The sequence below is a fragment of the Macaca nemestrina genome, chromosome 15 (genome assembly GCF_043159975.1).
Source record: "Macaca nemestrina isolate mMacNem1 chromosome 15, mMacNem.hap1, whole genome shotgun sequence".
In the NCBI taxonomy this organism is placed as follows: domain Eukaryota; kingdom Metazoa; phylum Chordata; class Mammalia; order Primates; family Cercopithecidae; genus Macaca; species Macaca nemestrina.
Window position 1 is genome coordinate 46,849,000 of NC_092139.1, and position 21,050 is coordinate 46,870,049.

Here is a 21,050-nt window from a genome sequence, read left to right on the forward strand (position 1 = left end):
TCTAGCTCATATATCTTTACATGGTGGACTCAGAGCAGCAACAGAATAAAAGCAGAAATTGCAAGACGTCTGGATGAGTTTGCACATCATTTCAGCTGTATTCTATTAGCCAAACAAATCACGTGGTTACTTAGATTCTAGTGGACAGGAAATAGATTCCACGTCTTGATGGGAGGAGCAGCAAAGTCACATTAAAGAAGAGCATGTGAACAGGGAGGAATTGTAGGCATCTTTTTATCTTTGTTCTCCTAATTTTTGATTTACATTTTTAGAACCCGTAGTGCAAGGACATAAAGTGTCCTTTTTGGTGACTGTATTTTTATCAAGGTGGAATTCTTTATCTCTTTTATTGCCTTTAGTCTTGAATACTTTTTTGTGTCATATTAATATAACAATTTCTGCTCTTTCTTCCTTTTAGAATTTGTTTGGGTGTCTTTTACAACCTTTATTTTCAAACTTTTTTTGACTTTTATTTTTTTCAAATTTATTTATTTATTTTGAGATGGAATCTCACTCTGTCACCCAGGCTGGAGTGCAGTGGCACAATCTTGGCTCACTGCAAGCTCTGCCTCCCAGGTTCACGCCATTCTCCTGCCTCAGCCTCCCGAGTAGCTGGGACTACAGGCGCATGCCACCACTCCTGGCTAATTTTCTGTATTTTTAGTAGATACTGGATTTCACCGTGTTAGCTAAGATGGTCTCAATCTCCTGACCTCGTGATCTGCCCGCCTCGGCCTCCCAAAGTGCTGGGATTACAGGCGTGAGCCACCGCACCTAGCCCAACTTTTTAATTTAAATATATTTCTTATTAATAAGCTATAGCTAAATTATACTTGTTTATGCAAAGCATCAGTGGATTTAACCCATTTATATTTATTGTGATTATTGATAAATTAGAATTTTTTTCATTTTATTTGCTATTCTAACATTTTTATTTATTTTTATTTTTCCTCTCTCACTCTCACCTTCAATTTATTTATATCATCTTTGGCAAGAGGATTAGCCTCTCTATGTCTAAATTTTCTCATCTGTAAAATAGATATATAGCAACTATTTCTCAGTATTATTGTAAGGATTAGAACATTGAATGCATGCTAAATGTATTATTAGAGCTTGGCATTTAATCATTTGATAAGTATTTATTTATTTGTTTATTTAAATGGAGTCTTGCTCTGTTGCCCAGGCTGGAGTGCAATGGCATGATCTCAGCTCACTGTAACCTCCACCTCCCAGGCTCAAGTGATCCTGCCACCTCCACCTCCCAAGTAGCTGTGACTACAGGTGCTCACCACCATGCCCAGCTAAGTTTTGTATTTTTTGTACAGACAGGGTTTCACCATGTTGCCCAGGCAGGTCTCAAATCCTGGACTCAAGTGATCCACCTGCCTCAGCCTCCCAAAGAGTTGGGATTACAGGCATGAGCCACCACACCTGGCCATTTGATAAGTATTTAAATATTACTTTTTAAAATTTTTATCAAGTTTTGAAAGTTATCTGTTCTATTTCTATTATGTTTAACATTTTAACAAACATAACTGAACTAACACTTTTCTATTAATGCTGAGAATCAACCATTATCTATAACCTAAACCCACCACATAAACAAGATTCTGACATGCTAGATGCAAGATTCTCTGTCTTGTCTGTATACTATCTCTAATTTTTTAATCTTCTGAAATTTTAGTGCTAGAATATTTCTTTCCATCTTTCTTTCTTTTTTCTTTCTTTTCTTTTAGTATGTCTATTTTAGGAATCAATTCTTACCAGTTTTATTATACTCCCAATAATTATTTAGACTTAATTCTAAGATTTACTGATTTATCTAGCTGCTGCCTTTTGAGATGGAGTCTAGCTCTGTTGCCCAGGCTGGAGTCCAGGAGTGCAGTCGTGTGATCTCGGCTCACTGCAACCTCCCTCTCCTGGGTTCAAGCGATTCTTGTGCCTCAGCCTCAAGTAGCTGGGATTACAGGTACCCGCCACTATGCCCAGCTAATTTTTGTATTTTTAGTAGAGACAGGGTTTCACCATGTTGGCCAGGCTGGTCTCAAGTAGATTTCTCTCTTTTATGATCTCAGGTGATCTGATCTCAGGTGATCTGCCTGCCCCGGCCTCCCAAAGTGCTGGGATTACAGGTGTTAGCCACTGTGTCTGGCCTGCTGCTGCTTCTTCAATCTCATACTTTCATCTTTTATTTTGGTAAAACACAGTTTCAAAAATTTTTTCAGAGACAATTTATTAATTATAAACTCTGTGAGAACCTATATCTTTAGACATATCTTTATTTGATTCTCAAAATTAAATGCTAATTTGGCAGTTGGCTGTCTTCTATCTTATTTCTCCCCTAAGAATTTTAAGCCATACAATTTAATTTTTTATACTATCTCCTATTTCAGATGAGAAGCCTAATACCATTTCTTTGTAGGTGATTTTTTAAAAACTTGATGCTTTTATGAGTTTTTCCTTTATTCATAATGTTCAGAAATTTTTACCAGGTTGTGTTTAGATTCAGGGCTTTAGCTGTTAGTCCTGTTCAGCATATGGTGAACCCTTTCATTCTGAAGTCCCAACTTTGTCTCCAGCTTGAAAAAATTTCTTTAGTTATATCTTTGGTATTTCCAATATCCCTGAACTCTTTTTCTGGAACTCCTGTTAGAGATTGAAACTAACATTGAGATTGAGATTTCAAGATCCATCTTTAATGTCTCTTAATTTTTCTTCTCATACTTTTATTTCTGCTTTTTAATTGTGTCTTATGTCTTGAGGCATTCTTCTGGCTATTTCAACCCCAGTGTCTTGTTTAGGAATATTTCATAACTGAACGCTCATAGTAAATATCAGATGCAAATGTCAAACTCAGCCACTCTGAAACCCAGGACTGAATGAAATGGCTCTACCACTTCCTGCCCTCAGCCTTTTCTCCTAACTTTTATAGCCTCTTTTCTCCCCTTCTTTTTCCTTCCCTTTCTTTCCTTTTTCTTCCTTTTTTATCTTCCTTTCCTTTTTCCTTATCTTTCTTCTCTTCTCTCTCTCTGCATTTTTTAAAGTTTTTTTTTTTAAACTATATATAATTTACATACGATAAAATGGATGAATCTTAAAGGTTCAGTTTCATTTTTACAGTTGTATATGCCTATATAGTTATCACCAAAATTAGGATATAGAACATTCCCCATCACCCAGAAAGTCTTCCGGTGCACAATTGTAGGCAATTTACTCCTTCCAGAGGCAACCATTCTGGCTTCCATTACCATAGATTAGTTTCGCCTGTTCCAGACTTTCACATAAATGGAAATGTACTGTTTGCGTTTTTCTGTGTGCCTGGCTTCTTTCATTAAACATAGTTTTTGAGATTCATTTATTTTGTGTATATCAGTAGATTTCTCTCTTTTATTGCTAAATGATAGTCCACTGTGTAACTCTATCACAATTTGTATATTCCCATCAATGGACGTTTGGTTTGTTTCCATTACTTTGCATATTATGAGTAAGACCATGTTAGTATTTTTACACAAGCCTTTCTGTGGACCTATGTTTTCATTTCTTGTGAGTAAATCTCTAGTAGTAAGGCTGACTTAGTCTCTGTTCTTGATATCATTGTGGCAATTCTTCTAGGGAAACTGACTTTTTAGAGATCTCACTTTCCTTTTCTCAGCTCTGTAGTGCTTCACTTTCAATCGGTTGCCACTTGTTTCATATCTACCAGAAATCCCTCTCTCTCTTCTGTAGTTGGCCCTTCTTTCAGCTTTCCAATTCTGTTGTAGATTGACTCATATTTCTTCTACCTCCTCCATAGAATTAATAAATAGAAAAGAGGTAAATGCCACCTTGGTCAGCCACCTTGAGCTGAAACACTATAATTCTATTTCTTAATTTTATTTTCCTTTATATAAACCAAAATAAAGTTCTATCATTTGTGCTGCTCCTTCATTTATTCACTTCTACCCATAGTTTAAAAGGCATTAATCTTTGAGGTTTGGAGGCATCCTCAGATGTCTATGCATTTGGTCAAGAAGAATCTGTTTTGGTTTTAAACTTACAAAGCAAATAATCTCAATAACATTTTCCATATGTCATACAAGGGTTTTTAACAGCTCTTAATATCAGAACATTTTTCTTCTGATATGCCCATTAAATCCTTTATGCTACATGTTAATTTCTTGTTCACTTTGTTCACTTTTTTTTCTTCCCAGTGTTCATGAACAGGTGGCTGCATTCTTTTCAAGAAACTTCTCCTGCAGAACTTGAAGATTATTATGTAATAGCTCCTTTGTCATTTCCAAATTCCATTATCTCAGTTTCTTTAACTTGTCTTCACTAGTCTTATTGTAAAACATTTTAGTGCTTTCTGTGGTTCTATTATGTTTCTCTCATCTTCTGAGAGCATCTGTCTTTTGCAACCCTTGGCTTAGGGTTTACAAATTTTACCCTTTATAAATGTTATGATTTGTAAAGAAAAGGATGACAATGAAGCCCCTTTCCCCAATGATAGCTAAGAGTGTCCCTCTGTCTCTACTCATCCCCCAAAGACAGGAGATCATTTAGAGATGGGATGGGGGTGTCGGTTTAGTGCCCAGATTATATGTAGTGGGTTCAAACAAACAGCAAGGGAATGTGTTGTAGAAAATAAAAAAGAAAAGAACAAAATAACTTCACTTTGCATGTTATTTAAACCTTATACAATTCCTTTTTATAAGAATTATAAGAAACTGTGAACATAAATACATAAAACTTAATTTATTTCCTTCTGTGGCTTATTAGTCAAGAGTTTAGATCACGTCCAGTGCTGACAAAACCAATATGCTTCTTATGCCCAGTGTTTCTCTTGGGACTAAACACTCACTGCCCACTGTGGTCCCTGTCTTGATAATGTACCCTTCTGGCTCTTTCTCTTCCCTGCCTGCCTTCCTCTTCCCCGCCTGCCTTCCTCTTCCCCTACCAGAGATTTCTGGGGTCATCTCTCAAATAAATTACTTGTTCTTTGCCTCAGGGTCTGCTTCTGGGAAAACCCACACTAAATGAACCACACCCAAATGGTAGTCATGATGATAATGGATACTCCTCTAGGTAGTAACAATATAGGAAGTCTCCAAAAAGGTAACAGAGCAGAGTTTCCATGAGGCACCTGCTTGTTGTTGTCATTAACAGCAAGGAAGTCTGTTAGCCTCAGAGAGATGCGCTGCAGGCAGCAAAAGAACCAGCTATCCCATGCACTCCCGGAGCAGTCAGGAAGAGGGAAATTCCAAAATTGCAGAGATGGGCTGCAAAAGTCACGCCCAGGCAAAGCCTACAAATTCTTGGTGTTTAGAGATCTAGTGGGTCCTTTTTCTCCTGAGATGCTGATCCCATGGTCCTTTACTATGTTAGGTGGGAGGATGAGTGACAATGGGGAGGCCTCAGAGGCATGTGGGATTGTCCTGTAATGCCTGAAATAAGCAGAGGCCAAGGTGCCTTGACACAAATAGCTTAGCATCAACTCCCTAAGCACAGACCAGCATGTGTCCCTGGAAAGTTATCTTTGTAAACCGAGTAGAAGTAAAAACAGTAGGTTAACTACCCCTTCTTCCTGTTGGCCTGACTCATGCACATTTCAGTAAACCCAATCATCTTGCACAGAGCACTCTCCATGGCTGACACACATCCATTAGACAGCAACACCTGCATTTTCCATGGAAGAGATAGTACTGTGTGGTTCATGGAATAGAAGAGTTCTGTCTTCAAGTTTGGGTCTCTGAGCTGCCCAATTTGCAGTTTTGAGTACCACAGTCACCAGATATTCAAGAGCAGTGACCTGGAAAAGGTCAGGTAGACTTTGAATGCAATGGGCCATTGATGTCTTCTGGACACCACTTATCTATTTTCAAAAATAACAAAATATGTCCAAAATCTATATGAAGAATGCAGAGAAGCTGGAAATGGTCATAGCCCACCCCAGTGTTAACTTCCTCCCACAAGCGTCCGGATAGAATATTTTCACCAAGGACAAAGAAACAAATAGTCGACATGCCTTGCCTCACAGGTAACCCTGGGAGATAGCAGTGAGGACAGGAGGAGAAGAGTGGCAGTCATTTTATTATTATTTTTTTAAAATACAGCTTTGTCAAAGTGCAATTAACAACTAATAAACTGTACATATTTAAATGAAAAATGTGACAATACTGACACCTGTAAAACCATCACCATAGTCAAGATGATGAATAAATCTACCACAAGGAAAAGTTTCCTTGTGCTCCTCTGTGAGCTTCAGCAGTCTCCGGGCAACCACTGATCTGCCTTCTCTCATTGCAGATTAGTGTTGGATTTCCTAGACTTTTATATATGTGGAATACAGAATGCATAGCATTGCATGATATGGCTTCTTTGCTCACCATAATAATTTTGAGATTCATTCACATTGTTTTGTGCATAGAGAACTTGTTCATTTTTATTACCAATTAATATTCTATTGTGTGGATATACCACAATATGCTTACCCATTGACTCATTTAGGTTATTTCCTATTTGGCAACTATTAAACATGCTGTTAACATTCGGGTATAAGCATTTGTGTGAACATTTGCTTTCATTTCTCTTGGGTGAATACTTTGGAGCAGAATGGTTGGATCATATAGCAGTTGTATGTGTAGCTTATTAAGAAATTCTGGAACTCTTTTTGGTGCACTCACATAAAGTGTTTAGGATCTACAACAATCAAGGTACTTCCTTGGAAAACTTCACGGAATTTGAAGGTTGAATCCCGGGATGCTATTTTTCTATAGTTAAAATATAAATGTGTGAACTACAGGATATTATGAAATACTGAAAGAAGGAGAGAAGACCCTGTCTCCTTAGAAAGAATTCTCCTTTCTTTTCAGAATGCCCAAAGTAGTCTCATGGGTCTCAATTCTCCAAGTGATGGTGGTGACATCGATTATAGTGACCATCATGGTGGGGGTTGTGAAAAGAAAATTAGATGCTGAACCAAAAAAAAAAAAAACAGGCTAGAAAAGTGTCCAGAAGAAAACTCTGCTTCTCCTATATCCTGCTGTCCAATATTCCTTGATTCTCTTGCCCCATTCCTAGTCCCCATGAGTGGAAATTTAAAAACCAGAAATGGATTTTGTATCTTCTGCCTGGGGCCTCAATTACATTGTGACATAGAAACATAGAAACATGGATTTTGAGCTCAAAATGAATTGGAAGCCAGGTTTATTGCTGGGAATCTTCAAATTTCAGGGAGTAGAAAGAGCAAAAATAAAAATGGAGATTCCCGCTGGGCGCGGTAGCTCATGCCTGTAATCCCAGCACTTTGGGAAGCCAAGGCAGGCAGATCACCTGAGGTTAGGAGTTTGAGACCAGCCTGACCAACATGGAGAAACCCTGTCTCTACTGAAAATACAAAATTAGCTGGGCGTGGTGGTGCATGCCTGTAATCCCAGCTACTCAGGAGGCTGAGGCAGGAGAATTGCTTCAACCAGGGAGTTGGAGGTTGCAGTGAGCCACGATTGTGCCATTGCATTCCTGCCTGGGCAACAAGAGTGAAACTTGATCTCAAAAAAAAAAAAAAAAGGAGATCCCATTAGATGTTCCTAATTCTTGGCCCAAGAAATGAATTGAGGAAATTCTGACCTTCTGGGCACATGAGACATAGGAGAGCACAGATTGTTAGTGACTCACATAGGATTCTCATTATGAGGGAAAATATTGTCCTTCTCTTACATATAAGGTAACCCATCCATTGCCCAAATGTTCACTAGGTGCGTTCATGGCCCAGAGATAGACAAGAAGCTCAGAATGGCTTCTCAGCCCTTGCGCCCGGAATGTGGCCTACAGACCACCAGCATTAGCATCTCCTGAAAGCTTGTTGTAAAATAAGAGTCTTAAGCCATGCCCAGAACTACTGAATTAGAATCTGCATTTTAAAAATGTTTATTTATATATATTTGGGGAGTACAGGTGCAGGTTTCTTAGGTGCGTATATTGCGTAGTAGTGAAGTCTGGGCTTTTAGTGTACTCATCACCTGAGTAGTGAACATCGTACCCAATGAGTAATTTTTCAGCCCTCATCCCCTCCACCTCCCACCTTTTGGAGTCTCCAATGTCTGATTACTCTTTGTATGTCCGTGTATGCCCATTGTTTAGCCCCCACTTATAAGGGAGAACATGTGGTGTTCGACTTTCTGTTTCTGAGTTATTTCGCTTAGCATAATAGCCTCTGGTACCAGCCATGTTGCTGCAAGAGACATGACTTCATTCTTTTTTATGTCTGAGTAGTATTCCATGGTATATTTCTTTACCCAATCTTCCACTGATGAACACTTAATTCCATGTATTTGCTATTGTGAATAGTGCTGTGATAAACAGATGAGTGCAGGTATCTTTTTGATATATTGATTTCTCTCCCTTTGGGTATATACTCAGAAGTGGGATTGCTGGATTGAATGGTAGTTCTATTTTTGGTATTTTGAGAAATCTCCATACTGTTTTCTATAAAGGTTATGCTTATTTATATTCCCATCAACAGTGTATAAGTGTGCCCTTTTATCCACGTCCTCGCCAACATATGTTGTTTTTAGACTTTTTAACAATAGCCATTCTGACTTGTGTAAAATGGTATCTCATTGTGGTTTTAATTTTTTTATTTATCTGATAATTAGTTATGTAAAGCATTTTTTCATATGTTTGTTGTCCTCTTGTATGTCTTCTTTTGAAAAATGCCTGTTCATGTCCTTTGTCCACTTTTTAACGAGGTCATTTGGTTTTTTCTTGCTGAGTTGTTTGAGTTCCTTTTAGATTCTGTATGTTAGCCCTTTGTCAGATGCATAGTTTGCAAAATTTTTTTGTACAGAATCTGTATTTTGACAAGGTCACCAGGTTAATCATCTGCAGGTCATGGTTTGAGAAACACTGGTCTACATGCATGTTTTTCTTACAAGTTGCAGGTCCCAGAAAGCACTTAATACAGGTCCTGTGTTATCCAACTATTGCCTAATAATGCAGTAGGACAACTACTACAAATCTCAGTGGTCTGCAGTTATAAGCATGTACTCTCACACTCAGGGGTCCGTGGGTCAGCTGAGGTTCAGTAGATCTAGGCAGGGCATGGCTTTAAGCTATGGATTGGGTCTAGGTTTACGCCATGGGTCTCCCATTCTTTTGTGACCAGCAGGTTACCTGCCACACATTTCTCTCATGGTGATGGGATTATATCTCAGTCATGACTGTTACCATTTCATCAGCCAAAACAAGTCACAAGATCCAACAGACTAGCCAAAAAGTGGTCATGGGCTTTGGAGTTGTTTTGATTCCAGTTCTGCTCCTCAGTTAAGTCTCTGCCCCTAAGCAAAATCCTTACACTTCTCTACATCTCTGTGCCCCATTCAGTAAAATGGGATAAGAATAGTGACATCACCAGGGCTGTGTTGGGAAGCTGCTCAGCCTGACTCCAGGGCCAGAGTCAGGCCAAGAGGGAGGGTGAGTCCCAGAGGGCCCTGCCACTGAGAAGTTAGAGCTAGAGAAAGCTCCCACATGTCATTCTGTGGGTTGCTGTGGCAGCACATGATTCAGCCCCCACCAAGGGTTGTTTCTGAGTCAAGAAAAACACGCCCATCTCTTTCCATCTTTTTTCGGAAGGGTTGCCCTTTCACTGCTTACAAATTGTGTGCTACATAGTAGGAACTGTGCCTGCAAATATGTTATTCATCACTCATGGGGCTTGGACAATTTGAGCCTGTGACCACTTTCCCTGATGAAAGGGCACTGTTTCCTACCTTCCTTCCCCAGTTGCAACAAGAGAAACAGAACATGCCTGGGGACAGGAGTTCCACAGGCTCTGTGCATTGTATATTGTACTTCTTTTTTTTTTTTTTTTTTTTTTTTTGAGATGGAGTCCCATTGTGTCACCGAGGCTGGAGTGCTGTGGCACAATCTTGACTCACTGCAACCTCCACCTCCCGGATTCAAGCAAGTCTACTGCCACAGCTTCCTGAGTAGCTGGGATTACAGGCACCCACCACCATGCACGGCTAATTTTTGTATTTTTAGTAGAGACAGGGTTTCACCATGTTGGCCAGTATGGTCTTGATCTCTTAATCTTGTGATCCACCTGCCTCGGGCTCCCAAAGTGCTGGGATTACAGGCGTGAGCCACCATGCCCGTCTCGGCCATACTTCTAACAAGGACCTGCTCAGAGTTAAAATTCTTGGGAGTGATACAGTAGAAGACAATTATGTTAACAAACTTCTCACCTTTCAAACTAACGCTGGGATATTCATTGAGTTAGCACGGGAAAGACTGGCCCCCATGATTCAATTGCTTCCCCCTGGGTCCCTCCCACAAAACATGGGAATTCTGGGAGAAACAATTCAGTTGAGATTTGAGTGGGGACAAAGCCAAACGGTATCATTCCACCCCTGACCCCTCCAAATTTCATGTCCTCACATTTCAAAATCAATCATGCCTTCCCAACAGTCCCCCAAAGTCTTAATTTATTTCAGAATTAATCCAAAAGTCCACAGTCCAAAGTCTCATCTGAGACAAGGCAAGTCCCTTCTGCCTATGAGCCTGTAAAATCAAAAGCAAGCTAGTTATTTCCTAGATATGATGGGGGTACAGGTATTGGGTAAATACAGTCATTCCAAATGGGAGAAATTGGCCAAAACAAAGGGATTACAGGGCCCAGGCCAAGTCTGAAATCCAGCAGGGCAGTTAAATTTTAAAGCTCCAAAATGGTCCCCTTTGACTACATGTCTCACATCCAGGTCACACTTATGCAAGAGGTGGGTTCCCATGGTCTTAGGCAGCTCTGCCCCTGTGGCTTTGCAGGGTCAGCCTCCCTCCAGCTGCTTTCAGGGACTGGTGTTGAGTGTCTGCGACTTTTCCAGGCACATGGTGCAAGCTGTCGGTAGATCTACCATTCTGGGTTCTGGAGGACAGTGGCTCTCTTCTCACAGCTCCACTAGGCAGTGCCCAAGTAGGGACTCCGTGTGGGGGCTCCGACCCCACATTTCCCTTCTGCACTGCCCTAGAAAAGGTTCTCCATGAGGACCCTGCCCCTGCAGCACACATGAGGTCCCTCCCACAACACATGAGAATTCTGGGAGATACAATTCAATTGAGATTTGAATGGGGACACAGCCGACATATCAACATGCCCCTGACCCAGCAATTCCACCCGAGTATGTGCCCAACAGAAATCTATTCACTAATGCACTCAAAGACCTAAAAAAGAATGTTCATAGCAGCACTGTTTAAAACGGTCCCAACCTGGAAACAACCCCAATGCCATCAACAGAATAGATAATAAGATAGTTAAGTGTACACAGTGGGAAGGAACAAATGACAGCTACGTGCAACATGCACAATTTCACAAATGTAATGTTGAGTGAAGGAAACCAGGCACAGTAAAGTACGTGCTGGATAATTCTGTTTAGGTGAAGTTCCAAACCAGGAAAAAGGAACCTGTGCTGTTGGAAGAGAGTTACCTTTGTCAAGGAAGTGATGAAAAGGGAGTCCAAGGAGGGCAGCTAGGGCACTGGTGATGTTTTGCCTCTTGATCTAGGCATTGGTTACATAGGTGTCTTCAGTTTGTGAAATCTTATTGAGCTGTAGAGTTACATATGTGTATATTTCTGTAGGAATATCATACTTCAATTTTAATAAAAGAGTAAAGAATGCAGCAGGCAGGGTACATGGTGTAGAAGAGATGGCTGGTTTTCACTGGGAAAGATGACCCACAGCCCTGGAATTCACTCTCTGGGCTCCCTGATGTGTGTGCTATCCCGCAGATTGTTCTCCAAATTGGAATGAATGCAGGCTAGTTTCAGTATTATGGGGGTGCTCCTCTGCCTCAGGTCCCAGTGCCATTGTTACAACATCAAAGACCAACTGCTGGCTGAGATACAGTCCATATGAAAAGAGTGACCAGCAAATTTACTGCTTGACTTCATTCCCTTTAAAAGGAATTGGCTCCATGGTCCTCCTTCAAAGCTCAATTGTAGACATATATCTTCTTTATAGGACATCGTTTACAATAAAGAGGAGCAATAACTTAAAATTTTAAAAAAAGAATACCTTTGAGAGCACTGTGAGATGGACATTCCATTTCATAAACATCACTGTGGTTACATTGCCCAAAAATTCCCAGAAGTCCAGCCATGGGCCTGCGAGCCTTCTACCGGACATGGTGACTTTTGGGGACTAATTTGAAGTATATTTTTATGCTCCAGCCCTTTCCCTAGGCTCTGAAAGTTCTGGAGAAGGTCATTAATGAGAGGCAACCTACTTCAAACCAGAAGGCCACCTCACTAAAATCAGGCAAAATGGCAAAATCCATAGCCCATCACTCATTAACTTATTTGGAGCTGCCCTTCAGTGGAGTAAACATTTTTTAAGGGTTGGGGCCAAATTAAACTCCTGGATCAATTATACGTGGTTCCCCAATACCCACATGGACATCACTCCACATAATTCCAGTGTGAAAATGTTACAGACTTACTAGCATTTCCAGATACTGGAACTCAACTAGAAAACAGCAAAGTTGTTTTTATGCCTGTCAGAAAATGAAGAATGTTATTAACTTTCCAAGAAAGAAGAAAGTAAAATTATAACATACAGGAAGTTTTTGGCTTCACATGGAGTCTGACCCAGCTGTGAAAGTCACATCTACAATCAAAATGACCAGCCTCCTGAAAACTGACCAATCCAGAATAATCCTCTCAAGTTCACTCATGATAGCAGTTGATCAGCCCATAGGGGATACGACGTTCTAAAGAGTGGTCAAGTCATCCATTTCTGTTTAACCCATTACTCCTGAAAAGGTTCAGCTCTCCACACTTTGCTGGAAAAAGGCTAACAACTCAGTGCATCCCTCCCTCTCTGCTCCCCTCACTAGTACATTCAGGAAGACACGAACCAGGTGAGACAACTGAGAGCTCCTTACTGAGAGTGTGAAGTGTGATAGCGGCACAACACACAATTCTGAAGACATCATGAAATGAGATAAATCTGGGGAATCCACATCAATTAGAAAAAAACTGGAAACATTTGAAGACGCGTTGGGATCACAAAGAGAGTGAATGTAAACATTGAACAGCAGGTATTAAATAGAAATAATGAAAGGCAGGTTCTTAGGAAAAAATATATGGCAGACTAGGTATTCAAAGTTGTGTTCCAGGTTCTCCCCAGGGAATCATTGCCCTGAAGCTCTGTCTGGTGTGGTTCTCTCATGCCCCACAGTGGTTCTTTTACTTCTTATTCACCAAGGCCAGGATTAATGCTAAGGTCTGGACTAACCCAATAATGGACATGAATGGCCTTGGCCTTAAATTTTCAGGGGTCCATCTGCAGGTTCCTCCCTGAGATCTGAGAAGGTTTTTACTTACTTCTTTCATTTTAAGGTGAATGCTAGTGGGGGAATTATTGTGGTGTGCCCCAAGAAGGTTCTGTGTCTTGGTCCTGACAATCTACGTAAAGTACCTTTTGTGCCACCAGGATACGTGGGCACATGACAGGCACTCACATACACAAGGGTCACTACACATGGCTGCAGGAATGCCCAGGTTGGACCGGGGCTTCATCTGTGCTCCAACCCGCCTACACTCCATGGTGAGGCACTCTGCTTAGAAGGCAGGTTGCAGACACTCCGCAAATTCTAGAATGTTGTTGTTGGCAAGATAGTCAAGCCCCAATGTCTCATTTCATTGACAAATAATCTAAAACCTGGAGAAATTAAAAGATTTGGCTAAGACCATACCATTCATTCATCCTAGTGCCAGCCAGTACCAGACTCCAAAGCAAGTCATCTTTCATGAACCACACAACCCCCTATTCCTGAACATCTGTAAAAGTTTTTATAGCCCCGCTTAGCTGAAGAGAATTAGAGTAAATGTACATCTAAAGTGCTGGGGTCCTGCTACATGGTGGTTGCTGTTAGGTTGTTACAGGAGCAGAAAAGTAATTAAATGGACATGAATTTTCTCTTTTATTTAATATACAACCAAACAGCAGTCAGGCAAATGAAATAATGTACTTATAAGCATTGAGCACTGCCCAGCCACATAGTTAGCATTCTACAATTCCATTCATTCATTCAGCACTTTCCTATCGCGTGGTTGTGATGAGCAGATATTGTGCTAGGCACTGGAGATTCAATAGAGAACAAGCTTGTGTTCTAGAAAGAAAACTGACAATAATTGATTCATAATAAAGAAATTATTATAGATTGTGATAGGTGCTTAGCAGGACATAAACAGGGAGCAAAAGACAGGGAATAACTGAGAGTTCCTACTAAAAGAGAGTGGTCAAGGAAGGACTTGAGGGAAAAGTGACACTTGAGTCCTGAGTTGGGGGATAGAAGGACCAGCTCTGCAAAGAACTTGGGAGAGCCAGTTAGGCAGACGGAATCACAAACACCAAACCCTTGAGGTGGGAAGGACTTTGGCACGACTAAGGGATGGAAAAGAGACTGGAGAACAGTGTGTAAGGAAGAAAGTGGCACATGAACTTGTAGAAAAAAGCAAGAGTTTTGCAGGTCATGATAAAGAATTGACTGTTCTAGGACTGGTGAGGAAGAAGCCATTGAAGAGCTTCTCAATGATGGCTCCGTCTGATCAGTGGAGAATGAGAGGGAAGACCATAGATATGTTAGAAAATTTCATAATAATCCAAGGAGGAGGTAATGGGATGTGGACCAGGGTAGAGAGGAGTGGATGGATGCAAGACACAATTTTGAGACAGAGCCAGCAGGATACGCTGGTGGATTGCATTTCAGAGTTAAGAAGTGAAGAGTCAAAGACAACTTCCAGTTCTACAAGGGTAGAGTTCATGTCAGTGGATTTACATGGGATATGTGGAATATGAGATGCCTCTGGGACATGTAAGTGAAGATAATAGCAGGGAGGTTGTCAAGTGGACAAGCTGAGAGTGAGGCGTCATGACCAAAGTGGTAAAAGGAGAACCAAGGGGGTGGTATCACAGAAGCCAGGGGAGAAGAATGCCTTAAGGAGAGAGGACTTCCATCAAATGCTGCTGTGAGAACAAAAAAGATGAAGCCAGAGAAGTGCTCATTCAACTGGGCAACGCAGCTATGACTGGTGACCTGAATGACAGCAGTTGTGGAGGCATCATGGGAATAGACTCCAATGTCTGTAGGGTAAAGGAACAAGTGGAAGGTGAGGAAATGGAGACAGAATATACAAATAAGTCTTGCAAAAGTTTTACTATAAAGGGGAGATATATGAACATGTGGTCAAAAAAGAGTTTTTGGTTCATGTAAGATCAGAGATACCAGGGCATCTGTGATGCTGATAAGAACGATCCAATAGAAAGGAAGAGATTGATGATGCAAAACTGAGAGAGAAGAAATGAGGAGTGAATTCTTCAAGAAGGCAAGAGGCTATGTGTGAGCATTGGCCTTTCGTAGAAGCAGGAAAGCTTATTCTGTGGAACAACTGGGAAGAGGAAGAAAATGACCTATGCGGACAGGAGTATAGATAGAGTGATGGTAATAAAAGAGTTGCCATCCCATGACTCCTGTTCCATCAGTGAAATATGAAGGGAGGGCAGGAACATAAGTAGGACATTTGAGGAGAGAAGATATGAAATGGTCATCTTGGGTACTGAAGCAAGTAAGATTGTGAAGGAAGGGCAATTGGATTTTGGAACAGTGCTTAGTATTCATTTGAGGGTTTGAGGACATGAATCTAAAATAAAGCAAGTTTGTCAAGTTGGATGCTTTTATTGTTCCCATCACCCACCTGCTTGGCTACTAACCTACAGAAGTTGGATCACTGAGTTCAACCAAAATGGAGGTGTTGCCAGTCAATTATATAAGGAGAAGAGAAGGGGGCAAGCAGAGTTGAGAGCCATTGGAAGGAAATGATTAAAATAAAAGAACACACGTTGAAGAAGGAAAGTAAAAACAAGAGAAGGCTGAAGGGAGTTGAGAAAATGGTAGTGGCTTGGAGATATCAACGAGTTTTAAAACTGGAAAAACGAGTTAAAAGAACAGGAAGTGTCTTTATTAGAAGGTTTACTGACAACAGGTCTAGGGAAGAGGGTGGTTGAGATGCAGTTGAGGGAAAGGGTGTGGGAGGTGAGGAGGTCCAAGAACTGGGGAGGTCATCTACGTGGATGTTGAAGTCACCGAAAAGGATAACAGGAGGTCAATAGTAAAGAAGACTAAGCCAGAAGCTGGGCTTTTCAATGAATAGAGAATGACCAGAAACTCCACAGAGCAGTTGGAACATCCAACATCTTGAAAGGAGCAGGATTTGTTTGTTTGGTTTTTGTTTATATTTTTCAGGAGGAAGGGGAAGAAAAGGTCAGGAGATAGCCATGGGACCAGGAAGATCGAGGAAGAGGTTGAGGGGATGTTCAGAGAAGTGGAAAATGAGAGACTGATTATCATGGAGTAACAGCCCTAGAAGGTCCAGTAAAGGACAGGTTTGGGAAGGTGAAGGAGGAAAGGCTGAGTCCAATTAAGTGTTCAGAGATGTGTAGAGTGGAGAGCCTTGTCTCTTGATGGCAACTGGGGGAGCCATGATGGGAATGGTCCTGAGCTTCTCTTGAATGGAGGTGAGACCCTTTGCTCATTGGCATGGTGGCTTCTAGGCTGTTGTTTCTATGCTGATTTATGTTGGTATAAAAGCATCAGATGAGGGGTAGGAATTACTTGAGCCTCGATCAGTGAGGTTGGCAGCCATAGCTTAAGACATCACGTCCCTTAGTGTTCATGTGTGAAGTGATGGGAGCTGGTAGTTATACAGATTTCACCTGATTTTATCTACTTGCCTTTGTCATATACTTAAATAGTCCCTACTATGGGCCAGACACTTTTTTAAGCATTTGATTAATATTGACTTATTTAACCTTCAAAACAACACCTTAGGGTAGGCATTATTATTATCCTCATTTTACGCAATAAGATTAAGTACCTTGCCCAAGTCACACAGATAGCAGAGGTAGAGGCAAGATTTGAACTTCGGCTGTCTGGACACCAGAGTCCATGCTTTTCATCACTGTGACTGCATGGCTTGGGGAAGTAGTTCCTTATCTGTTACCAAAAAGAACTCTTGCCTTGGAAGTCAGAAGACATAACTTCGAGTCCCTGCTCTGTCACTAACTGGCTGTGACCATGGGCACAACATTTAACATCTTTCACCCTCAGCTTTCTTAGTGGTCAGTTCCATGCAGTCATTCAGGGACCCAGGATGATAGAGGCCCTGATGTCTTCTTAACAGTCCCAGCTCAGAAGTGACATACATCACTTCTGCTCACATGGATCATCCCTTGACGCGGGATGACTGGGAAATGTATTCCCTGAAAAGGGTTGCCTCCAGCGTGGCACAAAGACGTGTATTTTTGGTAGAAAGCTAGCCCTCTCTGCCTCTTTACTCAATATGGCTTATGCTTTTAAGATTCTGCAGTATTCCACACTTAGGGCTGTACTCTTAGCTGTTTGTCTTCTTCCTGTCTGACCTCTAGGTCTCTCTTATTATAAAAGCAGTAAAATGACCATCTGAATGCCATTGACTGCCATGCATCCCCTCACTTTTTCAAATATAAGCTATGAATAAAAAAAAAATTAGCCCTTTACTAATGCCAAAACCTAGGGAAGAAATTGAGTGTGCCCAGAATTTTAAGCTATATCCATCATCGTTAAGCATCTGTTTGCACTATGTCTATCCATTAACTAATCAGCAAAACAGAGTTTCAGTAGAAATTGTTACAACTCATTTTATATGGAATGACAAGACTTAGAGGTTCAGAGTATTTCTGCAGTTAGAATAGCAGGCACAGTTTTCCTGAAATAGTTAGATATTTGAAGAGAAGCTGGAATAGTTTCTCAATTTTCCAGATAATATGTTTGCTTTAGTGGAATGGGGATAGACCTCAATGCTCATGGTATTTGCAGAAGGGAGTGTTTGTCTATTACCACATCTCCAATGTAGGCATTGCTGATTCATCTGCAGGTCAGAAACAGACTCTGTTAGCCAGTTTAGGAAGGTCACATTTATAGACAAATCCAAACAAGGTACTTTGCTATCCTCTCTTTTGTTCACAGACAGACAAGATAAACCTAGGCAAAGAGAAAACTTGCCTCAATGTTGGATTAAATGCAGAGGTCTGCTTGCACATTCCAAGGTCAAATTAAAAGTCTACAAGAGCAGGAGACTTTATTCAAAACAGCTCGTCTCTGACTGGTTTTCATGTAGGCAGAGGGGACTCTCTGAACACTGAGATGACCACAGCTCACATAGAGGTGTCAGCTGAAATATGGAGGATTACCACTACTGTAGAAGATGTCCTATGCAAAAAAATCGGCATAAGCTAATGAAAATATATAGTGGTCACTTATTCGGACATTACATGTCCTAAAGTCCTACAAATTATTTGGTAAGGCAGCTTTGTGATGATTTGTTTTCACACAGCAAGATGACGAGTGAAAAGAATTTAATGGTAAGCAAACATATTGCATATAAAAACATATTAAAGATATTCATTTAGCATGAAGGCTTATTCCAGTTCACAGGCATGGTATTACCTTTACTATATACTTCCATAATTTCAACACAGATAAAGAGATAATGTGGTTTCTTCAAAATCCTTGGCCAGGTTTTTTGTTAGCCATCATTAGATATTTTGGTGTCACATGGATTTGTGGGAAGACCCCATTTTCTATTGAGAAGATATGTCCCCCTTTTCATCCCCCTAGAAACAAACTGCCTGTGCAAAGTCAAAAGTGAGTAAAATGTGTAAAAGGGAAAGGTGTGTTTCACCTAAGTGTCATATTCAGAAACATCTGCCTTGCCTGGTGTATATGGCATTAATTTCCTGCCAGTTTTCTATTGGAAGGCCCCCCCTGAGTCTTTTGAAATTGAACATCAGGTCATGTTTCTTTAATCAACACTAGGAAACAATGAAAGAAAGGAGTGGTGGAGAGGTTTCTTTTTACAAAATGTTCCTAAAGTCAAAAAAGACCATGAGTCTGGGATTTTAATACCAGAAAGCACTTATTCCCTGCCATCCCATGTTGGTTAAATATCTTCCTTCCTGTATTAGTTATCTATTGTTGTATAACAAATTACCCCATACTTATGCTACCCCATAGCTGCTCAAAAGAACCCACGTTTATTATCTCAGAACTTCCGTGGGTCAGGAATTCAGACACAGCTTACCTGGATCCCTTGGCCCATGGTCTCTCACAGGCTATGGTAAAGGTACCCTCAGTTCCTTGCCATGTGGGCCTCTCCGTGGTGCAAGTCCCAGGATGGCAGCTGAATTTATCAGAGCGGGTAAGTGAATAAAGCCAGAAAAAGAGTATGAGCAAGACAAAATCCACAGTCGTTGTCACCTAATTTCAGTGACATTCCATCATGTTTGCCATGCCCTATTTGTTAGAAGCAAGTCGTTTGCTCCATCCCACACTCAAAGGGAGGGGATTGCACAAGGCTGTATATTCCAGGAGATGGGGTCATTGAGGGCCATTTCAGAAGCTGCCTGCCATCCTCCCCTCCACATGTACCTGCCCATTCCTGTGTGTCCCAATAATGATAGTTCCCCTGCATACCCTAGGGTAGTTACCTGGGTCCTTACTTTTCCAGATTTCCTTAATTCCTTCATTTTATTTCATTTCTCATTTCTCTCCTTTCATGTCAATTCAAAATAATACTTAGTTTCATCTTCTAAACTGTTGCTCTCCTCTGCTCACAAACTTCCAATCATTCCCCTTTCTATGCCTCAGAACAGATACTGAGGAACTCCATATCTGGAACTGATCCACCTTTCCTGCCCCTCACTCTACAGGATGCATTTTCAGCCAAATTAGACTCTCACTATTCCTTGTACCCACCCACTCCGATGTTCTTCGCCCTCTTTCTAATTGCAAAAATTCTGGACGGGCCACAAAAGCTTTTCTGTGGACTGGGTGCTGTGGCTCACGCCTGTAATCCCAGCACTTTGGGAGACTGAGGTGGGCAGATCACTTGAGGTCAGGAGTTCAAGACCAGCCTGGCCAACATGGTGAAACCCCATCTCTACTAAAAATGCACACAAAAAAATTAGCCGGGTGTGGTGGTGGGCACCTGTAATCCCAGCTACTCAGGAGGCTGAGGCAGGAGAATCGCTTGAACCCAGGAGGTGGAGGTTGCAGTGAGCCAAGATCGTGCCACTGCACTCTAGCCTGAGCAACACAGCGAGACTCCGTCTCACAAAAAAGAAAAAAGCTTTTCTGTGAACTGTCAAGGTAGAAATGGGCCCACTTCTGAACCCTCACAGCATGGGTCATCCATTTGAGTGAATATTGCATGCTTCCTGCTCCATGCCTATCTGTGGGTATGAAGCATCCCTACTCCCCACTCTGCCTGCCAGGACAGAGGAAGGGCCATGAGACCAGCAGTCATAGCTTACTTCTCTGTTACACTCATGGCACGCAGTGTAGCTACTTGCATAAGGAAAGTGCCCAAGAAAGTCTGGAAGGTCAGGGCGTGTTGTGCTTTCCAAAATGCCTTCACCACATTTAAGGAGGCAGAGCAGATTCTGTTTTTTCATTTTATAGATGAGAAACCTGAAACCCAGAAAGTTTACCTACTTGCCTGAAATGGACAATGGCAGAGCCATGATTACATCCCCAAGTTCTAAGACCTTGTCCAATCCCCCAATACCCCGGCCTTATAAGAAGAAAGTAACTGATTTGGGATTCTCCATTCATATCTTTTCTTTTTTATTTTCAATGTAAAAACACCTGACTGGACTTGGTTTTTAATAAAGCAATTTAGAGTCACTTGATAACTCCTGCATTGTAATGAATATCCTCTCTCTCTCTCTTTTTTAAACCATTCCAGGGGAAAGGAGGGAGTGAGACAGAGATTTTAAAAAAAGAAAAAAATAGTACTGGGCCAAGTGACTCATGCCTGTAATCCCAGCATTTTGGGAGGCTGAGGCGGGTGGATCACCTGAGATCAGGAGTTAGAGACCAGCCTGGCCAACATGGTGAAACCCCGTCTCTACTGAAAATACAAAGTCAGGTGTGGTGGCACATGCCTGTAATCCCAGCTACTTGGGAGACTGAGGCA

The 21,050-nt window shown here is 41.2% G+C and overlaps 2 protein-coding genes across 7 annotated transcripts in view; one reads left to right on the forward strand and one right to left on the reverse strand.

Moving 5' to 3' along the window:
- The window catches only part of LOC105481498 (taspase 1), a 441,844-nt gene that overhangs the window by 18,341 nt on the left and 402,453 nt on the right, over nt 1–21,050 (reverse strand). The window lies entirely within an intron of this gene.
- LOC105481502 (isthmin 1) overlaps nt 1–21,050 on the forward strand; it is an 85,706-nt gene that overhangs the window by 6,049 nt on the left and 58,607 nt on the right. Inside the window, exons 1-2 of one of the 6 annotated variants that reach the window (XM_011741128.2) lie at nt 10,032–13,072; nt 18,041–18,435. The exons of 1 other annotated variant lie outside the window; for it this stretch is intronic. In XM_011741128.2, coding sequence (XP_011739430.2) covers nt 18,412–18,435 — 24 coding nt within the window. In that variant the 5' untranslated portion in view covers nt 10,032–13,072; nt 18,041–18,411. Of the gene's footprint in view, nt 1–10,031; nt 13,073–18,040; nt 18,436–21,050 lie in introns of those variants that run through there. 4 more of the 6 variants (XM_071079675.1, XM_011741130.2, XM_011741131.2 and 1 more) reach the window with 4 other exon arrangements.